The sequence below is a fragment of the Nomascus leucogenys genome, chromosome 18 (genome assembly GCF_006542625.1).
Source record: "Nomascus leucogenys isolate Asia chromosome 18, Asia_NLE_v1, whole genome shotgun sequence".
Lineage (NCBI taxonomy): Eukaryota > Metazoa > Chordata > Mammalia > Primates > Hylobatidae > Nomascus > Nomascus leucogenys.
Genome location: NC_044398.1, coordinates 72,809,665 through 72,836,897, shown reverse-complemented (window position 1 = coordinate 72,836,897; position 27,233 = coordinate 72,809,665). Strand labels below are relative to the sequence as shown.

Sequence of the window (27,233 nt, the reverse complement as noted above, 5' to 3'; positions counted from 1 at the left end):
GAGATTGCGCCATTGCACTCCAGGCTGGGTGACAGTGCGAGACTCCATCTCAAAAAATAAATAAATAAATAAAAAACATAATCCTTATAATAGAGAGGCCTGGTGCTTACTTTATGTGCCTTCCGATGTGATGTCACAGAAACTGTACATTACCAGATTAGTGTTGTTGCCAAAAATGCTTACCTGAATAAAATTGTGAGGAAACAATTAGAAAATTCCACAATAAGGAACATTCTGCAGGGCAATTACCTTGGATTCTTCTAAAAAGCCAAAGACACTAAAAGAAGACAATTCTAGATTGAAAAATTAAGCAGCCAAATGCAATGTATAAATATTAAATGGAGCTGGGCATGGTGGCTGACGCCTGTAATCCCAACACTTTCGGAGGCCAAGGCGGGCCGCTTGAGCCCAGGGGTTTGAGACCAGCCTGGACAATATGGTGAAACTCTGTCTCTACAAAAAAATACAAAAATCAGCCACGCGCGGTGGCAAGTGCCTGTAGTCTCAGCTGCCTGGGAGACTGAGGTGGGAGGAACACCTGAGCCAGGGAGGTGGAGGCCGCAGTGAGCCGAGATCAAGCCACTGCATTCCAGCCTGGGTGACAGGGTGATACCCTGTCTAAAATAAATAAATAATATAGGATTCTGGATCAAAAACCATATTTTTGTATGTCTTTTATTATATGTCATATAAAGGACATCTGTGTGGCAGTAGGGAAAATTGGAATATGAACTGTTTATTAGATGTTACTGCATTATTGTGAATTTTCTTAGGTGTATAATGGCATTAGTGGATATGTAGAGGAATGGCATCCTCAGATGTCGGCTAAAGTATTTGGAGATAAAGGGTTTATAATAATAAACTTTTGTAGTGTTTGTACTTTCAAATGGTTAGCGAAAGTACATGTGTGTCTATGTAAGTATATTTATATACCGACACACATATATAAAGAGAGTAGGCCGGGCGCGGTGGCTCACGCTTGTAATCCCAGCACTTTGGGAGGCCGAGGCGGGCGGATCACGAGGTCAGGAGATCGAGACCACGGTGAAACTCTGTCTCTACTAAAAATACAAAAAATTAGCTGGGCGTGGTGGCGGGCGCCTGTAGTCCCAGCTACTCGGAGAGGCTGAGGCAGGAGAATGGCGTGAACCCGGGAGGCAGAGCTTGCAGTGAGCCGAGATCGCCCCACTGCACTCCAGCCTGGGCGACAGAGCAAGACTCTGTCTCAAAAAAAAAAAAAAAAAAAGAGAGTAAATATGGCAAAATGTCAACAGTTTGGTAAATCTAGATGATGAGTATATTGGGGTTCATTATACTATTTTTTCATGCCTCTGCAGATTTTTTTCTTTTCTAAAGTTAGGAGAAGAAGGTATTTTGGTTTTCATGACATGCATCTTATCTTCATTAGCTCTTCAACTTTTAAATTTCTATGCAATAGGTTTATGACTTGGAAAAGTAGAAAAGACAACAACCCTTAGTAGATGAGCCTTATGTTTTAATTCATGGAATTAGAGATTAGTCGTGAGGCTACAAATGTCCAGTATTTTCAAAACCTGATGACTTCATACGTTAGAGTGACTCCAAATTGATGTGAGTCTGGAGTCAGGGAGTTGCCCAGTTCCAGTATAGTGCCACTGATGCTTATGTAGCCTCACCAAACCATGCCATTAGGGAGCAGTTTTTAAATAACTATCAAATTATACAGTGACAGCATCATTTTATTTCATACACAATCTCCTTCCCCTGCAGGCCAACTGCTTTAGAATGTGCACTTCCATCAGAACCCCTATTTTCTTATAGCATGTCGGCAAGTCTGTGTTCCTAATCAACTGTGAAATTTCACGAAGGTGGGTACTCTGTTCTAATCTCAGAATGTGGCACAGCATTATGGCATGAAACAGTAACTCAATAAATACTAACTGAATAAAGAAATGGGTAAAATAAAGATTAAAGCGAGGATTTTTCAAGAAAAATTGTATCTTTTTAAAAATTGTATGCAATAATGTGGATTCTCTAAAATGACTAGTAGGAGAGAGAGGAGGGACCAACTTATAAGGAAACTTTCTAATGTTACTGTTAGTCACATGGGCCTTTGTGAGAGGGTTGGGAGAAGTCTCTGGAATAGAAAACAAATAGAAAAGGAATATGTTTTTGGAGTATAAATGATCATAACCTGGCTTCAGGAGCCACAGAGGCCAGAGGCCTGGCTGAGTTGTTTGTCCTAAACTTAATATATTTGCTATATAGTTCTGTTAATGAATAGAATTCTGTAAACCAATAATTACACTTCATGTCTTAATTGAGCGCTTAAAAATTCAAGATACATAAATTATTTTCTGAGCTATTTACCAAGCCTATTTAAACTTACGAGTTTTAAAAATGAAGCAAACTCTTTCCCTGAGATAAGCTTTTTACTTCTTTTGCAAGGTAGCTATTTCAGTAATATTTTCTATGGCACTATAATGAAATCTGTCAGGAATTAGAAGGATGAGTACTTTACTATAACTGAAAAATGAACATGTTTGAGAATTCTGATAACACTAATGGGTTAGTGTTTCAAATGAAAATAATTAAGTCAACAAAAAGAAATTCTTGGATCAGTCTTGAGGACTGAGTAAAACTGATAAATATCACTTGAAAGGAGCTTTTTGTCTTTAAATGAAGATAAATTAAAAGGGTAACTAGGATTTGCCACCTGCAATACTGATACCTACTAGCACAGAATCAAAGCTAGATTATAAAAGAAAATTCTCTATAAGTCACTGGGCAATTTTTAAGAACTCATTTTGTTGGGAGGAGCAAGAAAAGTAGTCAGACAAATCAGTCCAAGGTGAGGTATCTTTGGAAAATTTAATTTGGACCATATTTTCTTCCTCTTTCTGAAAACATCAAATATCCCCATACATTTTGGGTTCCACAGCTTACAAAGGGGCAGTGGGTTTCCCGCAGTTACATACTGTACCCAACTTTCTATAGAAAGATAAAACATTTTCCAACCTTGCTTTTGAGTATTTCCTAAAAAATGCTTTAAAGTTTCCTTACAATAAATGGCAAGTAAAACAAAGTAAGGCTTTTTTTTTCTCCTTTTCCCCTTTTTATGTACTGCATGTTGGAGGAATAAGGAAGGAAGACTAGTTCCATCAGAGTACTAGTAATCCTAGTACCCTGGGGATTACTGCTGGATCCTCCCAGGTATACCCCTATTATTGAGGCCCTGATGCACCCCTGCACTGAGGAACCTGAGAAAGGTAAGTACTAAACAGTCTGTCATAGCCACGTGGGACTGTCACAGCACAGGTGGGACTGGGAGTCGCCCAGTTCTTCTCGGTGCTCACAGGAGTAACAAAGGAACTAGGACTAAACCATAACCAGAGGTCTCCTACATGGTACTGCAGTACCACACGTTCACTTTTGTGGGCCTTACAAATGTACATTTATAGACCCAATGTATTTACTGGAAAAAAAAAAAGAAAAAATGCCTTTACTAATTTCTGTATCAAATTATTAGAATGAAAATAAAAGCATTTGTCTGATAAAACACACTTTCTATGTTAGATGAAAATAACTCCCTTGCAAGATAAGCTTGATAATGTGTATTTGTCACTATTTATATATTTTTGCTTAGTACACACATTTCTTTAATAGCATCATCTGAACAGCTTTGTCATTTTTCAAACCTGCAGTTTCATTAGCTTAAAAAAAGGATAAGGCAGCCAAATTTAACGAATTTTGGTTGCAGAAAAACATCTCGGGTATTAACTCTCATCTTCAAATATTAAGAGCACATAATTGAAAGATAAAGGTTCTTCTCTTAACAGGAAACTAAGCAGCTATTGTCATCAAATGTACTTTTACATGTACTTTTTAGTGAAGGGCCCCCTCATAAATATAAAATTAAATTCTTTTGAGGAATAGGTTTGTGATTTTAGTTATGCAGGATTTACATTTATCCTTTACATTTTGTAGTAAAAAATGTGTGGTCTTTGCTTATTTTCATGAAGTGATTTCTTCATCTCAGCAGGCTCTCACATACAAACAGCAGGCTGGGTTACTCGGCTTGTTTCTGAAGGGGAGGCAGCCACATGTCATGTGCTCTTAGAATCCTTGCAAAAACTCCTGTAGCTGGGTGACAATCTCCGTGTCCACTGTTTCCATGAGGGACTGGAAACCTTGTTCTCCTAGCATCTCCTGCTGTGCCTTGAGCTTCTCGTAGATGAACTGCTTCAGTGACACTGTATGAACAGGGTCCTTCAGGGCCAGCTGTGGGATACAGAGAGGAGCAAGACTGTGTCAAAAAAGCAAAACAAGTCTCTCCCACCTGCAATTTACAAAAATTCTTTGTAATCTCTTCCACAGTAACAAAATTGCTTCTGCCTCTCTTCTCACACAGATTCTACAACAATCTCATGGTGGAAAAATCTGTCAAAGAAAATTTCATTGAATTAGTCTAACTTCAGTTCCCCAGCGCCCCCTGAACATGTTTTCTGATCAGCCATTTCTGAAGAGCTGGGGGACTCATTCATTTAAAGCATCAAAGCCTAGTAGAAAGCATTCTAAAAGAAACAAAACATGCTGAAGAACATTTAAATACAATTGTCCAGCATTCTCCTTAGGAAGATAGGGTAGGCCACTGTGGCAACCCAGTGATGCCCTCAGGATCGAGAGAGGAGACAGTGTTTGCCCTACCCTGGATTGCAATACTATTTAAATTCCTGTATATGCTTCTGGCTGAAAAAAAAAAAGGGACTCCTTGTCTCCCACTGGGGTATTTGGAAAACAAAAGAAGCGTAATTTCATGAAAAATAACCCAGAAGTCCACTCCTTAAAGATAACAATGACAAAAGAAAATATTTTGGCTTCTTCTATACCTGTGGTATGCACATACATATACATAAAACACACCTGGACCCAGGCTAAGTGCAATGTGTGATATAGCTGATTGAATCCTGCAACTAAGAGTGTTACCAGAAAAACTGGTAAAATCTAAATAAAAGTCTTAATAATAATGCACTGATACTGGTTTCTTAATTTTGATAAATGTACCATGTATATTTGGAAAATGTAGGGCCAGGCTCGGTGGCTCATGCCTGTAATCCCAGCACTTTAGGAGGCTGAGGCAGGCAGATCACAAGGTCAGGAGTTCGAGACCATCCTGGCCAATATAGTGAAATCCGTCTCTACTAAAAATACAAAAATTAGCCTGGCGTGGTGGTGCACGCCTGTAGTCCCAGCTACTTAGGAGGCTGAGGCAGGACAATCACCTGAATCTGGGATGCGGAAGTTGCAGTGAGCTGAGATTGTGCCACTGCACTCCAGCCTGGGCGACAGAGCGAGACTCCGTCTCAAAAAAAAAAAAAAAAAGAAAGAAAAAGAAGAAGAAAGAAAAATGTAACATACAATGTTAACATTAGGAGAAACTGGGTGAGGGGCACATGGGAACTCTTTGTACTATTTTTGTTACTTTTTTGTAAACCTAAAATTATTCCAAATTAAGAAGATTACTCTTAAAAAACAGACTCAGCAATTAGAAAAGTATACCCCTCTGTGGCCATTTGGTATAAGGACAAACCGCTCTACAACTGACATCTCATCTTATGTATTAGCTTATATTAAGTGTCTAATAATACAATTTCTAAGCAGCTAGGCCTGTGTTCAATTTTGAGATAAAAGCTGATGTCTCCAAGCTCTGAATGACATTCAAGGTTAGTTTTTCTCAAGTTAATGACTTCATCAGAACTAGAATACAGATCGGAAAATTCCTGGTTTTGTTCTCTTTCCATTACTTCATATGCTCTTGCCTTCTAAGAAAGTATGTGATCATTTAAGAACTATTTCCATTGAAATGGTTAAGATAAAATTAGGAACCTTCAGAAGCTTCAGTCATTAGCAAGAGATAATTACCCAGAATTCCTGACTCTGGGGTAACACCAGATAAATGAAGTGTTAATAGCCAGATTCACTTCTAAAGTCCACACATCGGATTTTAATGAGCAAATGGCTCAGTATTGCTTAATTTTAAAATTATTAGTCTAAGACAGAACAGTTCTAGTTGAAGTGTTTATCAGCAGTTCCCTCTGTTGGTAATGACAGCCTTTTGACATATGCTTCAACCTATGAAGTAGTCTTCTAAAGTGGTTCAAGATTTTAGTTTCTGTGAGGCTATTTACAAATTTCTTTTTGAGATTTCTATTTCTTGAAACAAAGTTTCCCATTATATTTCACTACACTAATAAGCAATTTCACCCAGCAAGAATTTAGTGAAATAAAAATCTTTCATTTTCCTTACGTGGCATATGTCATTATTCACTTTTTAAGCCTATATGCCCAATTATAATTTTTCAGAAACTACTTACTGTAAAGTTATTTTGTCAGAGGCCTTTGAACCAGTGCAACTCCATCTTTTTTTTTTTTTTTTTTTTTTTGAGTCTCTCACTCTGTCGCTCAGGCTGGAGTACAGTGGCACGACTTCAGCTCACTGCAAGCTCCGCCTCCTGGGTTCACACCATTCTCCTGCCTCAGCCTCCCAAGTAGCTGGGACTACAGGCACCCGCCACTATGCCCAGCTAATTTGTTTTTATTTTTAGTAGAGACGGGGTTTCACCCTGTTAGCCAGGATGATCTCGATCTCCTGACCTCATGATCCACTCACTTCAGCCTCCCAAAGTGCTGAGATTACAGGCCTGAGCCACCACGCCTGGCCTGCAACTCCATCTTGAATAGGGGCTGGATAAAATAAGGCGGCGACCTACTGGGCTGCATTCCCAGGACATTAGACATTCTAAGTCACAGGATGAGATAGGAGTTCAGCACAAGATACAGGTCATAAAGACCTAGCTGATAAGATAGGTTGTGGTAAAGAAGCTGGCTAAAACCCACCAAAACCAAGATGGCCACAAAAGTGACCTGTGGTCATCTTCATTCCTCATTACATGTTAATTATAATGCCTTAGCATGCTAAAAGACAATCCCACCAGCACCATGACGGTTTACAAATGCCATGGTGGTATTTGTAGGGTAACATATAGGGTAACATCCAGAAGTTACCCTGTATAGTCTAAAAAGGGGAGGAATTGGCTGGGTGCCGTGGCTCATGCCTGTAATCCCAGCACTTTGGGAGGCTGGGGTGGGCAGATCACCTGAGGTCGGGAGTTTGAGACCAGCCTGACCAACGTGGAGAAACCCCATCTTTACTAAAAATACAAAATTAGCTGGGCATGGTGGTGCTTGCCTGTAATCTCAGCTACTTGGGAGGCTGAGGCAGGAGAATCGCCTGAACCCGGGAAGTGGAAGTTGTGGTGAGCTGAGATCATGCCATTGCACTCCAGCCTGGGTAACAAGAGCAAAACTCCGTCTCAAAAAAAAAAAAGGGGGGGTGGGTGGAGGGAGGAACCCTCAGTTCCAAGAACTGACCACCCCTTCCCCAAAATTCTCATGAACAATCCATCCTTTGTTTAGCATATAATCAAGTAATACCCATAAAAAGGCCGGGCATTGTGGCTCACGCCTGTAATCCCTGCACTTTGGGAGGCTGAGGCGGGTGGCTAACCTGAGGTCAGGAGTTCGAGACTGGCCTGGCCAACATGATACAATGAAAAACACAAAAAATTAGCTGATACAATGATACAATGAAATGATACAATGAAAAATACAAAAAATTAGTCTCTACTAGAAAAATACAAAAAATTAGCTGGCCATGGTGGTGCATGCCTGTAAATTCAGCTAGTCGGGAGGCGGAGGCTGCAGTGAGCCGAGATTGTGCCACTGCACTCTAGCCTGGGCAACAAGAGCAAAACTCTGTCTTAAAAAAAAAAAAGAAAAAGAAAAGAAAAAAGAAAGAAAGAAAGAAATATCCATAGAAATAGCCAGCCAGCAGCCCTCGGGGCTGCTCTGCCTATGGAGTAGCCATTCTTTTATTCCTGTATTTCTCAATAAGCTTGCTTTCACTTCACTCTATGGACTCAACCTTAATTCTTTCTTGTGTGAGATCCAAGAGCCCTCTCTTGGGATCTGATCAGGATGCCTTTCTGGTAACAATTTCCTATTGAATTTTGCTAAAGTGTTTTCCATCCTAGAAAAATACTAAATAATTGCTAAATTTGAATTTAATTTTTGTCACTTAGAAATGTAGAACATTTTTTAATAATAATAATATATTCCGGCTTCCTTTCCATGAAACTTGGTAGAAGACACATAAATACACTAGGTATATAACAGGCCAAAAAATCTTACAAGGAAAATTGATCTACAACAATGTATTTAGCCATGTGGTCTTCAAAAATTCCTTAATTAAAATATCTTTGGTTTAAAAATTCCCTTCTTTTCTGACTTTTAATTGTTTTCCTGCAGATAACTGTCAATTTCTGAAATATATCTAAAATAACTAAGTTTCTAAGATCTGTTGGATATAAACTCTCCTAATTCTGTGGCTTAATGAAGAGTATGAGTCCAGCAGATACCAATCAGAACCCACCTAATCAATAGGGCGCAGCAATACAAGCTCAATCATCAAATTATACCCACTGTAAAACCCAATCTGTCCTTTGAGAAGCTTGGAATACAATTTCTAAATGACGAGCTTGTAAGTAAAGGAACTATTTTACATTGCTATGTCTAGAAACACTGGGACCTAGACTTCATGAGATAAAAATAACCGTACATACATACATGTCTCAGTGAACAAATTAAAATTCCAATTTAGCAATTATCTTGTAGGCTAGATTTCCTGACATAATTATTTTTCTTTCTATTAGTCCTTGACCATTATTACTTGGGCATTTTTACTCTAGTATGCCTTTACTGCAGTGTGCTTTATTTAAATCTCTGAGAGTAAACTTGACAGAAACACAACTCAAGCAATTAGACAAAGTAATTATTTCAAGCCTAGATCTGAGCAACAGAACATCTGCTTATTTCTTCACGTTTCAGTATGCAATCATCTTCGGAGCAATTAAATGGGAATCAAAATACAATATCCACATTTACTAAACTCCAATCACAAGCAAGGCTTCTGCTAGGTACAGGGTAGGCCATTCACATATATAATTTCATTTAAAACTAACAATAAGAATAAAGGAGGAAAGGGAAGCCTCAGCAAAGTCACAACAAATCTTTATACAACAGTTCTTCACTTGGCAGCATAAGGGAATCATTTGGGGAACTTTAAAAAATGCTGATGTCTAAGTCCTACTCCTAGTGATTCTGATTTTAAGTAGTTTCAGGTACCAGAATATTTAAAAGCTCCCCAAATGATTGTGATATACATCCAAAAATAAGAAGCACTGCTACAGAAAAATGTGGGCCAAGAGTTTTGAGGCCTAATCTCTCAAGAAAACACAATAAAACATCTACAGGTATTTCCATATGCATTAAAATAAAAGAATATAGACAATAGGCTAAATAAAACACGTAACACTTAAAAAAAAACCCTTCAGCTGCTAATTACGAGCTCTTTAAACTTAAACCCACTTACCATTACTTGCCAGAAACCTTTCAGGTTTCCGTTCTCCTTTAGTCTCACTGAGGCAATTTTGAGGGAGTTTTACGTTACTGTGTGTATACTAGGAAATGTTGATGACTTTTTTTTTTTTAAATCATTGTTTGACTCCTCCACTGTCCAAAAGTTTAGTGCGCTTCTGATTTTGGTTTTTGTTTCCTGAATTCCAAAGGATTCCTCAAATCACAGGGTAAATGAGATTCAAATTTGTAAAAGACGTTCATTTAGCCTGCTTTTCCTAACTATTTATATATAATTATCACTTCTTAAATTCTCTTCATAGTTGATCTGTTGATCTTCTTAGGGACTTTTTTGGCTTAAATTACTGACAGAGACAGGAGGCAGCCAAGGCCCCACTCCCCTTCCCCCTGAAACCCAGCCTTCAAGCCTAAAACAGCCTGAAGGCTGAAAAACAGACTGCAGGTCTGGGAGAATCTCTAACCGGCCTGCTCCATGGGAGGACAGGGTGGATGGAGCCTTGGGAAATTTATGCCCCATTTGCAGGGGGAGGAGCCTGGCCCCTCCTGTTCCTATGTGGTAACCTGGGATTCAATCTGTGAGATGGGGACCTGTTAACAGGTACCCCTGTCACTTTGCTGAGTTTTTTTCCATTTTTGCCCAGTAATTCTGTTCCCCCTCACCCTTCAAAGTGTCTGCGAGCCTAATCCTTCCTGGTCGTGTGACGAGAACCTGGTTTTTACTACAACATTATCATTACAATGACTTTTGAATTTCGACTCTTCTTTGCCAATACATAAAACTTACATAGACTCTCTTCTCATCGCATTGGCTAGAAACTCCGTGTAACAGACTATTGTATCATCATCATCAAACTCTTTTACTCTTCTTCCTAGGCCACACAGACCACATTTCCAGCCAATGGAATGTGAGCAGAAATGGTAAGTGCCATTATTCAACCTAACTCTTAAACTACTCCTACTCATTCTTTTTCACAGTTTTCCTGCTAGACAGAGCCATGTGTTGAAGCCATGCATTTCAATAAGTCTGGATTGTAAACCAAAAATAAAATTGTAAGGCCCTCCACCACCCACCATCCATTTGAATGGACTTCCTCTTTAGCCAGGACACTCTTAAAATTTAACCTGAAAGATTGCTTCAGGCCATGATGGCAAGCAGATGTGCCTCATTATACCTCTCCAGTATTAGCATCAACACAGACCTTAAGTCTGATAAGAGACATTTATAATTTATTCTCTTTGAAGCCTGCTACCTGGAGGCTTCATCTGCATGATAAAACTTTGGTCTCCACAACCCAGACATTTCTTTTCTATTGACCCCAGGTCTTTAGAAAAACTCAACCGTCAACCAGAAAAATTTAAATCTACCAATAATCTGGAAGCCTCCTGCCTCCACATTTTGTCCCACCCTTCTGGACCAAACCAATGTATTTCTTTTTCCTTTTTTTTTTTTTTTTTAGACAGAGTCTCGCTCTGTCGCCCAGGCTGGAGTGCAGTGGCACAATCTTGGCTCACTACAAGCTCCGCCTTCCGGGTTCATGCCATTCTCCTGCCTCAGCCTTCCAAGTAGCTGGGACTACAGGCACCCGCCACCACACCCGGCTAATTTTTTGTATTTTTAGGAGAGACGGGGTTTCACCGTGTTAGCCAGGATGATCTCAATCTCCTGACCTCTTGATCCACCCACCTCGGCCTCCCAAAGTGCTGGGATTACAGGCGTGAGCCATCACGCCCAGCCCTGTATTTCTTAAATGCATTTGACTGAAGTCCCATGTCTTCCTAAAATGTATAAAACCAAGATGTACCCCAACCACCTTGGGCACATGTTCTCAGGACCTCCTGAGGCCTATGTCACAGGCCATGGTCACTCATATTTGGCTCAGAATAAATCTCTTTAAATATTTTACAGAGTATGACTCTTTTGTTGACAGGATCATCCCTTAAAGACTGCGGATTTCAAGACCCACTCCTGCTCCTCCCTCTCTTGTGTTTTCCCTGAGCAATAAACTATTACATTAAGTTGAGATTCCAGAGGTCTGTTACAGAAGATAGCATTTCCTGGCATTTAGAATATTCACTATCCAGTGGTATATTTGTGCAGTTTCTTTTCTTTTTTTTTTTTTTTTTTGAGACGGAGTCTCGCTCTGTCACCCAGGCTGGAGTGCAGTGGCGCGATCTCAGCTCATTGCAAACTCCAGCCTCCCGGGTTCCCGCCATTCTCCTGCCTCAGCCTTCCGACTAGGTGGGACTACAGGCACCCACCACCGTGCCCGCTAATTTTTTGTATTTTTAGTAGAGACAGGGTTTCACCGTGTTAACCAGGATGGTCTTGATCTCCTGACCTCATGATTTGCTTGCCTCGGCCTCCCAAAGTGCTGGGATTACAGGCGTGAGCCACCGCACCCGACCTGTTTGTGCAGTTTCAAATAGATATTTTATCATGGTAAAGACATAATATTCTATTCCTATTTCAATAAGAAATTTTACCAGGAATAAATGCTAAATTTATGTTAGATCAAATTTGCTGATAGTAATTTACATTTTTTGCATCTATTTTTATTTTTAAAAGCCATCTATTCTTTTCTGTTTTATTCTTTTTTCTAGGTTCTAGAATAGTTGAACTAGCATAGAATGATCTATTCCTTAAAATTGGATACAAAGGAAGAAAGGAAGGGAGGGAGGAACAAAAGAAGAAAGAAGGGTGGAAAGACAAGCTATTGTTAAAAGAATGTCACTAGTAATTTTTCATTTTAAAAACAGGGTCTCGCTCTGTCTCCCAGGCTGGAGTGCAGTGGTGCGATCTCGGCTCACTACAGCCTCTGCCTCCTGGGTTCAGGCAATTCTTCTGCCTCAGCCATTCAAATTCAAGGAGCTGGGATTACAGGCGTGCAATACCATGCCTGGCTAATTTTTTGTAGAGATGGGGTTTCACCATGTTGGCCAGCCTGGTCTTGAACTCCTAACCTCAAGTGATCCACCTGCCTCGGCCTCCCAAAGTGCTGGCATTACAGGCGTAAGCTACCCATCCCGGCCTGTCATTAGTAATATTAAATGAATTAAACTACATAAAAAAAAGACTGATAGTACATTCTGGTAAAACCACTTGCAATGAGCAAGCAAGAAACATTTGACGGGAGGAGCTTTGGGGCGGAAGGAGGCAATTTAAAACACTCCTTCCGTGGTTATAAATCTATTTCTATCAGGTCCTAAGTTTATTTTTAATTTTTTTTGGTAAAATTAATATGGGAAAACTGTCCTGAAAAGATTTTTCCATTGATTAGCCTAGACTTGCATGTACAATACCTGAAGCCATATTATATGCCTTCTTATCCCTAATATTTTATGTTTATTCTTCCACCCCTTGATTAAATTGGCCAGGTTTATCTATTCTGTGGGTTAAGAAGAAAAACAAGCAAACAATACTTATTCATCAATTTTAGTACTTTTCTGCCTTCTAATTTTTAAAATTATTAATGTCTTCTATTTTTCTAAGGCTGATTTTTTCTAATGTCTTCTATTTTTCTTTTTTCACATCTTGACTTAAGTAGAGTTCATTTATTTTCATTTTTTCTTGTATAATAAAATTACTTAAGGCTAGTAATAATTGAGTTTTGCTCGCACGTTTTTATGTGTAACAATATCAACGTTCTATGTCATCTACTTCAAAATTTCAAACTTCCCCTTTAAAATACTGTTTAAAAAAACTTTATGAAACCAGTATTTCTCTCAACCTTTGTGTAATACCTGGTTTTATTTTAATGTGGTCAGATAATTTAACCTGTACTATTTCTGCTCTAAGAAACTAGGGATTTTGTTAGCCTAGAAAATGCTCAGTTTTTGTAAATGTTTCATGAACATTTATATATTCTACTTAAATAGAGTAGAATTTTTATATATAAAGTTTCCTGAACATATTATTCAGATCTGTCACTATACACCCACTAGATCACCTTAAGTTCAACTAAACATAGGCTCACAAGACTACCACAGGCTATCCTTAGCATCAGTTTATACAGAAGGCTGTGGGGAAGACTTGCTATCACAAAAAGAAAATGTGTAGGAAAATAAGATAAATTTTGCACCAATAAAAATGTTATAATCTTACATGTATTTTTAGAATCCTATAAAACTATGTTGCTTTTTGAGATAATTTCTTACATGTTTTATAAAAGCATTTCTACTTATAAGTCAATTTTGGCAGTGCAATTTAGGACTGTCTCCATTCAGTTTCCAGCAATGGGGTGATCTCTTTACCTTAAAAAAAATCAACTTTAATATATAACTAAATTAAATAATAGGGAATTGTTTTCCTTCCATTCATCTTATTGTCATTAAAGTAAAATGGCTACATAACAAAGTGTAATAGAATATTTAGGGGTGTGCCATGGCACATTAATGTTACTAAATTAGAAAATAACAGACTGCTAGATATCTAAAAGTGCCACTATCCAGCAATGCCTTTAATTCTATTACTTCCCTCTCAGAAATATAATTAATATTCCTGTTTGTCCACTACGGGAGAGAATATACTATAAAACCAAACATGTGAATTAATACATTGTTCCTATTATATGTGGACACCAGGTGATTCAGAGAATGGAAAGATAAACTGTGAGGAAAAATCAGATGAGATTTCTATTTGAAATCTAAATGTCATGGATATGCTGAGTTTTCTGAATATCATTTATTTCTGTCTACATTTTTATTACAGGGACTGAGAAATCTGAACAAGTATGAACATCTATAGGACACAGCTGCTCCCTTGTATCTCCTTATTGTTCTAATTGCCTTTGTGGTTCCAAGAAGCAAGATCACCGAGCAAATCTTACGAGAATCTCAAGTCTCTTGATAAAAATGCTCAACAAGGTCAAGTATCAGGTGAAGGATTGAAAAGTGCAGGCGCTATAAAGAGGAAATGTTGAATGAGAACCTTTAAAGGCAAGAAAGTTTAATAATGGGTCAGTCAGTGTCCTCAATCTCTTTCAAAAATTTGATTTCATCAAATGGTATATCAATAATTTATAAAAATGACAAAATGTGATGGAGATGAATAAGTGGCTAAAAACTTATGAGTTTCAACTCATAAGTGTCACTTTCCTTTTGATGAAGTATTCTAAATTCTAATAAGTACAAGTCTAAAGAAAGCTTCTAGATCCAAAAGTTAGATAAAATAAAAGTTTTCAGAGAGTTGATGAGTAAAGCAGGGGAAAGCAGGGAGGGGGAAATGAGGGAGACGTCTCTGTGCTCTAAGAGAAAAATGTTAGCTATGTGTAGGCTCTGATTGCAGGACAATTCCATTCTCACAGTGCAGCACTCCTGTCCATCCTTGAGCTGGTGCGGTATTTGGCAAGAGCAGAACAGAAACAATAATCACTCTAAGAGAGTACAAAAGCCATGCTCAGGATATGTTATATTTGGCATGAAACTTAGGATGTACTTATACATTTATCAAATGAAATGCAACTCAACCTAACGTATAGTTTACTTACATATACTGGAGCCTAGGCAGAAGACTATGATGCCAAGCTTGCCAGAGCTGCACTCTACACATACTTGGTTGCATTAAAAAGCTAAGTAAAGCTGCAGATTGTGCTTGCCATATATATGTTTCAATTTAAAACACATTCAAATGATAATGCACACTTTTATTTTTTTTTTTGAGACTGAGTCTTGCTCTGTCACCCAGGCTGGGGTGCAGTGACGCGATCTCAGCTCACTGCAAGCTCTGCCTCCCGGGTTCACGCCATTCTCCTACCTCAGCCTCCCCAGGAGATGAGACTACAGGCACATGCCACCACGCCCGGCTAATTTTTCTGTATTTTTAGTAGAGATGGGGTTTCATTCACTGTGTTAGCCAGGGTGGTCTCAATCTCCTGACTTCATGATCCGCCTGTCTCGGCCTCCCGAAGTGCCGGGATTACAGGCGTGAGCCACCGTGCCCCGGCACACACAACATTGTAACTTCAGTGGTTTGTAATGAGACATAAGGGTTCTCCTTTTTTTTTTTTTTTTGAGACAGGGTCTCGTTCTGTTGCCTAGGCTGGAGTAGCAGTGGCATGATTTTGGCTCACTGCAACCTCTGTCTCCCACACCTGTAATCCCGGCACTTTGGAAGGCTGACAAGGGAGGATCTCTTGAGCCTAAGAGCTCGAGACCAGCCTAAGCAACGAAGTGGGACCCTGTCTCTACAAAACATGTAAAAATTAGCGTAGTGGCATGCACATGTGGTCTCAGCTACACAGGAAGCTGAGACAGGAAGGTTCTTTGAGCCCAGGAAGTTGAGGCTGAGTAAACCATGTTTGCACCCGCTGCACTCTAGCCTGGACAACAGAGCAAGACTATCTCAAAAAATAAATAAAATAATAATAATAATAATAATAATAATACTTTGTCAGCTGGTATCATAGAGTTGCGAGAAAGCATTAAAATGCTCAAAACTAGAATTTGGAAATTACAACTTACAAGTGACTATGGGTCAGATTTCAAAAAATTACAAAAAACTAAAGATGTTAATACATTAGCTCAAGTCTTTATAGTAAAGGTCATAAAATTTTTGTTCTACTAATTAGAATATACTGGACAGAAAGTCTTTTTTTTTTTTTTTTTTTTTTTGAGACAGAGTCTCGCTCTGTCACCCAGGCTGGAGTGCAGTGGCGCGATCTCGGCTCACTGCAAGCTCCGCCTCCCAGGTTCACGCCATTCTCCTGCCTCAGCCTCTCCGAGTAGCTGGGACTACAGGCGCCCGCCACCACGCCCGGCTAATTTTTTTATATTTTTAGTAGAGACGGGGTTTCACCGTGGTCTCGATCTCCTGACCTCGTGATCCGCCTGCCTCGGCCTCCCAAAGTGCTGGGATTACAAGCGTGAGCCACCGCGCCCGGCCGGGCTGCATTTGCTATTCTAAGTATTATTTCACTGAAATGAAAGGTAGAGAGAGAGGCTGAATGAAAAGGGAGATAAAAAGGCTGGACAGCTTAATAGCTTTCCTGAGTGTAAATTTCATCCTTATTTGAAATAAAATATAGAGAATTCTCAGAAACCTATGGAAAATTATTTGGCACATTTGATATAATATTAATCATCTGCCTTTCTGAACTACAATCACTACTGCTATTCTCTACCAAAGCAGCTGCTGAAACACAGACACCACATTTTATGGACTATTTTAAGACAACAATGACAGTAAGCGAATCAAATTTTCATTTATGTGACCTTGGAACTAAGCAGCTATATTTTTCTTCCTAGTAAAAAATTTCATTTTAAAATGAGAAAAACCTTTGCTGATTTTTTTGTAAAGAATAATTCATAACCATTTACCAGCTCTCCCCCTTTGAAGAAACAACCAAGATATCGCTGGATAGTTCTCAAGAAATGTCTAACGTTATAGACAATACAGTTCAAGAATGACATAATTACTGAAAAAATACATTAACTTGTAATTCTAAGAGATAAGTGAAACAAATTTTCTTTGTTTAAAGTTGTTGGAAAATTAGCATGTATTCATAATTAGATTTATTAAATGTTGTACAATACACAATCTCAGCTTCAGTCAAAAACTGCTGTGGTATCCTCAGCATATCCAAGAGCAGTGGGTATCCAAGAGCAAGACCAAGGTACTGGAAATCTTACTAGAGATGATAATATAAATCTATATTAAATATCTACTGTAGTAAATAACTTAAAATCAGCCACTTAAAAAAAAATGGTTGTTCTATAAACCAATACTACATATAATTAGAATGATAAAGTGGGGGTGTGAGTGGTAGAAAGACAAATGTTAGGCTATACTTAAAGGTTATTATTACTGTAGGTGAAAAAAAAAAAATACTTTCCATGTATTTAAGACACCCCATAGGCCAGGCATGGTGGCTCACACCTGCAATCCCAGCACTTTGGGAGGCCAAGGTGGGCAGATCACCTGAGGTCAGGAGTTCGAGACCAGTTTGGCCAACATGCCAAAACCCCGTGCCTACTAAAAATACAAAAAAATTAGCCGGACATGGTGGCACACACCTGTAGTCCCAGCTACTCAGGAGGCTGAGGCATGGAAATTGCTTGAACCTGGGAGGCGGAGGTTGCGGTGAGCCGAGATCATACCACTGCACTCCAGCCTGGGTGATAGTGCGAGACTCCATTGCAAAACAAAACAAAACAACCACAAAACAGTTTAATTTCAAAGGAAAAATACTTCTCGAGATATATAGTCATACATTGCCTAAAGATGAGGATACATTCTGAGAAATGCATTGTTAGGCAAGTTCCTTGTGTAAACATTATGGAGTGTGCTTACACAAACCTAGATGATACAGCCTACAATACACCTAGGCTATATGGTATAACCTATTGCTCCTAGGCAACAAATCTGTACAGCATGTTACTGTAGCAAATACCGTAGGCAACTGTAACCAAGTGGTATCTGTGTATCTAAACACATCAAAACACATAAAAGGTACAGTAAAAATATGGTATCATTATCTTGTGGACCACTATCATATGCAGTCTGCTGTTGACCGAAATGTTGTGTTGTTGAGCAGTGCATGACTGAGCAGCAGGTCCTTGCTATCATCATTTCATTATAACTTTGAAAAGGAAAACAAATGGATTCGGGCTGGGGCCACTGTCTGTGTGGAGTTTGCATGTTCTCTCCAGGTCTGCGTGACTTTTCTCTGGGTACTCCAGTTTCCTCCCACATCCCAAAGCTGTGCACACTAAGTGAACTGGCGTGTTTAAATTGTTCCCATCTGAGTGTGAGTGTGTGCAAGTGCACCCTGTCAAGAAATGGTGTCCTGTCCAGGACTGGTTCCTGTCTTGCACCCTTAGCTGCTAGGACAGGCTCCAGACACCCAATACCGTAAAGCAGAATAAGTGGGTTGCAAAAATGAAAGAATGAATGAATACAAATGATTGTCATACAAATGCTGCTCTATGAAAGCTTTCAGCGAGCTCGCCAGATTTGTTCGTTTTTGAACTGCACGGCAGTAAGAGGTGCTCCTTACAATTTTCACTTTGCAAACATTTATTCCTTGATTTAACTAACCCACCACCACCACAACCATCATCACTCACTGATTCACCAAAAACAAGGGAAAATAATTTAACTTGTTTTCATTAATCTTTCTTAAATGTATGTACAGCTCACACTTACTTCAATGTTAAATATTAGAAGTGTTTTGGATCTTTATTTAGAAGTTTGGTGATGTTTTTATGACCAGAAATATGCTGTAGGAGCTTCTTGTTTAGATCAATTAGCCCATGGTACAACTGGTTTCATTATATGTTTTTCTGCTTAAAGTTACAATTTCCAAGAAACTATCAATGATGTTAAATGAGGACTTATTATATGTACAAACATTGTTTTGGGGGAAGAAAAGTAATGATATTAAGAGTTTTAACAGTAATTTTTCAGTTCACAGACCCTGGAAATTTGCTAATCCAATTTCTGCCGCTTTTCACAGGTGAGGCAAACAGATCTACAAAGGCAAGGTGACTTGCTCAAGGTCACAAGTAATAGTACAAAAAGGACTAGAATTCAGGTCTTAAGAATCCTTGGATGTTGTCCTTTCCTCTACACTATGTGCTAGGGAGATGATACCTAGCATAAAAGCAAAGTAAAATGAGTTAAATTCAAACAGTTTAAAAGAAGGCTCTCAGAGCAGTGCATGTTAGCTATAAGCTAAGGATTAGGCCCTTGAGGGCTAACGTGCTGTAATGCAAGGTGTAAATACAATGATCAGATTAAAATGATAGCTAACTCTTACAGAGTAATTACTAGGTATCCATAACCATTTTAAATATTTATTTATTCTATCTATGAGGTAGATACAATTGTTTTCATTTTGCAAATGAGGAAAGAAGGTATAATAAAGTTAGTTAAATGATGACGCCAGAAGACAAGAAAAGATTCCAAAAGAAAAGCGAAAAAATAGTTTCTTATGTACCTATTTTACATTTATGGTCAAAATAAATATTTAAACACTCAGGATTATATATAATATTAAAAGGCAAGATATTTTAGGTATTTCCTTTTTTTTGTTATTTTCCCCTTATCAGATTTCTCTGGTGAGAATTAGTGGTTTTTACAACAAGTTAGTGGTTAACTTAAGGGCATTTTTATAAAAGCCTGTGATGCAGATCAGCAAAAGTTCATGTGAAGATCTATAAAATAATAGGGAATGCAAGGAAATTTCAGTACATCTCCTCAAAACAGAAGAATAAACATATCAACTTAAATAAGGTTTGCAGGTCACACACTTTCCATAAGTAAAACACTAAATCATCTGCTCTGCACTAAGACAAGCAACAGTTATTTCAGATGAAAAGTTAACCTCAACTTTCTGTACTAGGAATAAAATGTATCTGTTTTAGGGTACACCTTACATTAATTCTGTAACATGGGATAGATGGATAGATATATAGCTGGATGGACAGACTACAGATATTTCTGAACCTACAGAAAATGATAATATATGGTTCTTAATTTTTAGAAGCTACTTTTATAACTTACCATCTTTTTCCTCTTATCTTGTTCTGTGGGTGGTTCTTCATCTTCTGTTACTTTTGGTTCCTCAAGATGAGACATCAACATACAGCTATAATAATTTTTTAAAAAACATGTTTTAAATAAAAATGTCTACAATACACTAAAAAATAAGTCCTTAAAATCACTAAGAACATGAATAATTCTGTGTTCTTAGTTTTTCACACCAAAATGTGAGAAAAAGACTAGATAATTTAGATTTAAAATTTAACAAAATTTTTGAATTATGAAAAGATATCTCACTATAAAAAGGGACATACTAAAACATTTTAGAGCATTTTACTTGGGCATTTCAGATAGTTATTTATACGCAACTTCTGAAACAATGAAACATCAGCTGACGAAGTAATGCATGTATACACTTTGTTATTTAAAAATGACAAACTCTTAAAACACTTCTTTTCCACCATAATTTTCACATCTACAGAATTTTACACATGCAATAATTTAAACATCACAAACATATTAATTATGTAACAGTCTACCTTGTGTTCCAAATGACATTACTGTGCTATGAGGAACTTGTCCTGATAGCATTTGTACCTTCTGGGTAGTTATAAATCATTTTATTTTGAATATCTGCACCATGCTCTTTATTATTAGCAGAGATAACAGAAACAGTTTCCTGTTCAGTCAACAATGGTTCCAGGGAGACCAGAAATCAACACTGTCTAGTGAATCAAAACCCCACTGTTTCCTAACTTGTGACAGGAGAATTCAGTAATTTATCAGCATGATCATAGGTTCCTAACCAATAAACAGTGGCAAAGAAAGTTTGGGTTCTCTTGTTTTGTAGCAAGTACAGGTGAAGGACAATTTCTGACTCAGCTGTGTAAATAGCTTGTAATATAGAACTAAGACAGGTGCTGACACCAGAAAACTTGATCAGGCTCATTCTTGCAGTGGAAACAAGTGTCTTTCGTTTCTATTTCCTACCATTAAAAAAGCAATGTTTGGAGTGACTGCCTCTGATCCAGTCAGTGCCCACTGGTGGGATCAAAGAGTAAGAACCTTAGGCTAGAAATCAGAAGTCCTGAAAAACGGCAGGAACTCAATCCCTAACTCACTGCATGGCCTTGACCTTGGACTGCAATGCTTTTGTCTGCCATGATATAATACAGTGTAGTACAAGTAGCTGGCCAATGGACTCTGACGCAAAGTGAGAAAATTACATTACTCTATCAACCCAAAAGCTATTTAATAAAGTGAAATGTCTTAAAAACGTCTACATCCCAGTTTGCATTTTAGAACTGAATAATAATATGGGGATTCTTTACACTAGCCAATCTATGTCTGTTGCAGACTTGAATTCTAACTGCAATGACTATGGATCTGCATGAAAGCATGCTTTATTCTGCATCAAATTCTTCCACTGCATTCCAAAATCTGTTAACTTACTCATATAGTGAATGCTCTCTGTTCTGCCTCCCTAAATTAAAAGATTTATCATATTAAGCCTGGGCACGGTGGCGTATACCTGTAATCCCAGCACTTTGGGAGGCTGAGGCGGGTGAATCACCTGAGGTGAGGAGCTCAAGACCAGCCTGGACAACATGGTGAAATCCCTTCTTTACTAAAAGAAAAAATACAAAAACTAGCCAGGCATGGTGGCAGCCTCCTGTAATCTCAGCTACTTGGCAGGCTGAGATGGGAGAAATCGCCTGAACCCAGGAGGTGGAGGTTGCAGTGAGCCAAGATCGTGCCACTGCACTCCAGACTGGGCAACAGAGTGAGATTCTGTCCCAAAAAAAAAAAAAAAAGATTTATCACATTAATATTGGAGAATACTCTGGAGATACATATATACAGATTTTACTTCTTTCACTGACCAAAAACTAGACAAATAATAGAATACTGAAAAGCCCAAAGCTAAAACTGTCCTGCAGGAAAATTTCCAATTAAAAGTCAAATCTCATTTTGTTGACAAAGATTAAAGATAGACAATCATGCTTTACATAAAAGACATGTAAGAATTAATAGATTTCTAATAAACTAAAGTGTGTAGACTGTGCATGTAGTAATAGTTATACTAATAAAATAGTAAACACAACAGTTTAAAATAGGAATGACTAATGTGAATATAAGTGGCCACTCCTCCATTCTAAACTCAAGGCAGAAATCACCGAATAGATGCACGCACTCCAGCCTGCTAAATAAGAATCTTTCTCAAGAAGAAACTTCAACCAGCTAAACAGAACCAACAGGTGTTAGCATGAAAAAATGAAACCTTTTAATTTCTGGGTTTAAAGGTACTTGTAGTAATACCTTTCATTTAATCTATACAAACTCTGCCCTAAGTAATTCAGCCATTTTACAGATGAGAAAAGGCTGAATTTACAAACATTCATTGGACGCTGATAAACAGTATTTTTCCTCAAAATTTTTGTTGTCTAAATGAACTTTTCTCTACTTCAGGGTATCAAATTTGGATGCTTTAAAATTGCTCTTATTCTAGCACCTGAACAGAGTAAGTGCAATTGTCTAAAAAAAGCTTAGCTCCACGCTACTTGGAGCCCATATGTGTGCACAGGAGGGATAGTTGGGGCAAAGAACAAGTATTCCAGTCATTTTCTTAATGTCCAATATCACCGATTCTCAAACTTGAGCTTTCAGCTCAACCACCTGAAGGGCTTTGTTAAAGCACAGTTGGGCCCCACTCCCACAGTGTCTAATTCAGTAGAGTTTGATGGAGCCTGAGAATCTGCATGTCTCACAAGTTCCTCTGTGATGCTTTCTCATCATTTCCTCCAGCATGTTGATGCTAATGTTGTCGAGGAAGTTGTGGGGGGCACGCACTTTGTTAACCCCCGTTCTATGTTAGGCCAAACCACCAAAACGCTTCCTACTTACATTTTTTTACCTCTAGCCTCCAATAAACTGTTTAATAATGATTTTGTTTTTACTGCTATGTAACTGACTTTCAGCTAGGCTGATATATGAAATGATTTATGGGCCAGGTGCGGTGGCTCACACCTGTAATCCCAGCACTTTGGGAGGCTGTGGCGAGCAGATCACTTGAGGTCAGGAGTTTAAGACCAGCCTGGCCAACATAGTGAAGCCCCATTTCTACTAAAAATACAAAAATTAGCCAGGCGTGGTGGCACGTGCCTGTAATCCCAGCTACTCGGGAGGCTGAGATGAGAGAATTGCTTGAACCTGGTAGGCAGAGGTTGCAATGAGCCGAGATCACACCACTGCACTCCAGGCTGGGCAACAGAGCCAGACTCCATCTCAAAAAAAAAAAAAAAGAAAACAAACAATTTATGGGTTGTTTCACATAAGACAAAACTGACACTGTTCAGTTGGTCTCTGTAGTGGACACTCTTGCTTGCCTATATAATCAGCCTCTTTCCTAATTGAACCCTGAATCTGTCCAGTTATCCTCTTTTTCCATGCTACCACTGTTTCAGAAAAAGCTGATCCCAGCCCCCCAACGCCAGTAGTTCAATAAGCAATCATGGAGATCCCATTCCCCTGGTCAATGATTACTTTCAGCAGGAGCATGTTTAAGGAATTCTGGCCAATTAGACATAAGAAGACATCTAATGCAATGATTTCCAGAAAAGGATTGCCTTGATCTTAAAAAAGACATAAGGAAGATTACTTATCTGTCAGTGGCATTGTCATGAACTGTAATGCCTAGAACTACTTTTTATCGATGAGGGATGGTAGCCTGCAGATCAGGTTAATATGCTGAGGGGTTGGAGTAGAAAAAACCTCAGGCTTTGATGATGTTGCTAAGGCCACAGTCAGCTAATCTTGGAGTCACTTACCTATAGTCGTTAGGGTATCAGAAACAACTAATTCTTTATTGTTAAAACGGACAGTCCTTGTATAGTCACCTATATAAATATTAATAAAAAATGCACTTCTGGGCTCAGGGCATGACACCCCAGTGAGAAGAAATATTATGAGTCTCCCTCTCCTGTGTTAAATTACATTTAGCCTAAAGTTTCTTCCTCACATATTTTAAGTTCAGCCTGAAGGTCTCTTTGTACACAGTAAAGTGTAACCTAATTGGAAGTGTAGAGATTATAACCTATTCTTGTACCAATCAGAGTTTTAGCCAATCATAGGTGGCCAACTGTTGAACATCAAATAAGGCAAATGCTGAGCTGTAACCAATCCAGCTGTTTCTGTACCCTATTTCCCTTTTCTGTACCTCACTTTCCCGTTTCTGCTCATAAATATTATCTGACCAGGTACAGCCCTGAAGACACTGTGAACCAATTCTGGTTCTGGGGGCTGCCCAATTTGTGAACAATTCTTTGCTTAATCAAACTCTGTTAAATTGAATTTGTCTTAACACCTGATAAACCTACTTCCTTCTACTTGAAAATAAGAGCCATGTAATTCCTAATGTTTCTTTTTTTATCCTGGTAATTAGAAAGTGTATAGCTAAGTTTTATGTCCTGCTGCCACAGGTTTCCCCAATCAAGGTTTCTTATTTAAATCCCTTCAATCCTATGTTAATAATTTTCTGTTATAATGAGCACATGCTTTCTTTTGCACTGTCTCAAATCCTCTTACGGTCACTAGACTGAATATCAGCAACTAAATATTGTATATTAGCAGTAAAGACAAAGTGCCATGAAGAAACAGGGAAAGATGGAATGAATTCTTCCTATAAGTCTGGAATGCAATTTTAGAGGTAGATATTTGCTAAGAAGGATAAGGGCTTGACACACCAAGAAGCAGAAATATTATTAGTCAAGCCATGAGTGTATGACATGTTTGCAGAATGATGAAGAATCCAGGGAGACAAGAGAGAAAGCTGGTGTCTGAGTCAGCACAGAATAGAGCCCCATTAACTTGATCCTGTAAAAAACTCAGCTTTTAATTTTAAGTGGGGCAGAATGGATCAGAGGGGGAAAACTGAAGAGAGAGATTTCCTAAGGAGGTCACTAGGATCTACACAAGTTAAGATAACATACAGATGTCAGAATCCAGGAACCAACATTTCTTCTAGTATTCTCTATTCCATTCTGAAGAGAGCCGTTCAGTGGGTCAGTGTATTGAGTGAAGGAGAAAAAAGTCCTTATAAAAGCCGAATTTTAACTTTTAGAATCCCAGGCTGTTCTACTGGTCTGAGACCACTCACCAACATCTACCCCGCCAGTCTTCCTCCACAATGGACCAAAGTGACCTTTCTAAGTATAAATCTGATTATGTCCCTCAGTGTGGAAATCACCAGTGGACCTCCACTGACTACAGAATACAGAATAGTTTCAAATAAGACTATTTCCTTTATACTTGGTATGTTTTGTACTTTCTAGCTATAAAAACCACAATTTATGAGTCATTTTCTAACCAAATTTTAGTGCCTCTAGGCTTCTTAAAATGCTGGCTAAAATCTTTTTTTTTTTTTTGAGACAGGGTCTTGCTCTGTCACCCAAGCTGGAGTGGAGTGGTGCAATCACAGCTCATTGCAGCCTCGATGTCTCAGCCTCCCAAGCAGCTGCTGGGACTAAAGGCGTGTGCCTGGCTGATTTTCAATTTTTTTTTTTTTTTTAATAGAGACAGGGTCTCACTATGCTGCCAGGGCTGGTCTCCAACTGCTGGGCTCAAGCGATTCTACTGTCTCGGCCTCCTAAAGTGCTAGGATTACAGGCGTGAGCCACTGTGCCGGGCCGCTAAATTCTTTCTTCCTTTTTACTTCCCAAACCTTGGCAAGGGATTGTCAATTTCATTTCCCAATATTCCTTTCAACAAAAATATTATTGAAGGAAATAAAAGAGAAATACTCTAGCCAGACAAGCAGAAAGCAAAGAAGGCAAATCTCTAGCCTCATTAATATATTTTCTTGGCTTAATAAAAACTCTGGCTAAAAAAGTAATAAAAACAAAAAACCAACCAAACCACAAACCCACCAACAAAACCCCAACAAATAAACACATTCTTCAACTCTCAAAATGGAATTCTTCTTTCTTCCAAAAGAATTCATTTTCTGTACAACCCTGAAGAAATACAAGTGTCAACATTAATAGGCAACTGCTGACTATCCATTTATTTTGGAAGATAAACTTTTCTAACTTTAAAAAAAGAGGGATCATTAGAAGGGAAAATAAAAGCCCATTTCCATTTTTTCCACACGAAATGTTGTTTAAATTTTAAAATGCCTGTTCAATATGTTATGAGGAAAAATCAAGGTATAAAAATAAGAATAGGCTACAGGTAAAAGCATAACTATTTTTAAAAATTATATATGCACGTGTATGTCACATGTCACCCAAACTGTAAATACCTTTCAATCCTCTTTAGCCATACCTACCTGTCCCCATTTCCTGCTAATCCTTCCTCCAAAATATATCTCAAATTCATCTCATCACCACTCACCAAGATAAGACTACTTTAACAGCTACCTAAATGGTTTTCCCACTTCCACAGCAGTAGGTTCTCAATTTTTACAGTGTATATGAAACATCACAGTTCCTGTTTGCAATGCAGATTCTACTGTGTGACCCCCAAAGATTCTGATATAATCAGTCTGCACTGAGGAAGGAGAATCTGCATTTCTAACATGCATCCCAGGTTGTTCCAGTGATCTGAGACCACTCACCAGCATATACCCCTTCTGTCGTCCTCCACAATGCATCAAAGTGACCTTTCTAAGTATAAATCTGATCATGTCCGTCCGGTGTAGAAATCACCAGGAGACCTCCACTGACTACAGAATACAGACCACAATTCTTCGTATTTCACAAAGGTTACTTAACTAGTTGGCTCCAATCCACTACATATCCTTGAGAATGATTCTCAGTTTCCCTGGACTCCTTTCTCTCTTGCACCTGGTATTGCTCCATAGGTCCCTGTCTCCCCTTCTAGGTTGTGGGCTCTTTCAGGTGAGAGACTCAGTTGCTTCCTCACACTACACAGTGCCTGGCGTGAACAGTTTGAATAAAAAGATGATCTATCAACAAGGCTTTCTTAGTGTGATGGCTAATTTTGTGTCAACTTGACTGAGATACTGAGTGCCTACCAATCTGGTTAAACATTACTCTGGGTGTATCAGCGAGGCTGTTTCTGGATGAGATTAGCATTTGAATCTATAACCTGGGTAAAGCAGTTTGCCCTCCCCATGTGGGTAGACCTCAGCCAATCCACTGAAAGCCTGAATAAAACTCTTGACTGGATGAGGAAGAATTCATCCTGCGGCTGCTTCAAGCTGGGACACTGTACTTCTTTCGTCTTCAGAGTCAACTAGTTAAGTAACCTTTGTGAAATA

The 27,233-nt window shown here is 38.6% G+C and overlaps 1 protein-coding gene across 2 annotated transcripts in view; it reads right to left on the bottom strand.

The window, feature by feature from the left end:
• Positions 1 to 1,478: 1,478 nt before the first annotated feature.
• The window catches only part of IPO11 (importin 11), a 217,835-nt gene continuing 192,080 nt past the window's right edge, over positions 1,479 to 27,233 (bottom strand). Inside the window, exons 29-30 of one of the 2 annotated variants that reach the window (XM_003265977.4) lie at positions 19,976 to 20,060; positions 1,479 to 4,260 (exon numbers count right to left, since the gene is read on the bottom strand). In XM_003265977.4, the coding sequence (XP_003266025.1) occupies positions 4,096 to 4,260; positions 19,976 to 20,060 (250 nt within the window). In that variant the 3' untranslated portion in view covers positions 1,479 to 4,095. The remainder of the gene's footprint in view (positions 4,261 to 19,975; positions 20,061 to 27,233) is intronic. The other variant, XM_030799092.1, reaches the window with a different exon arrangement.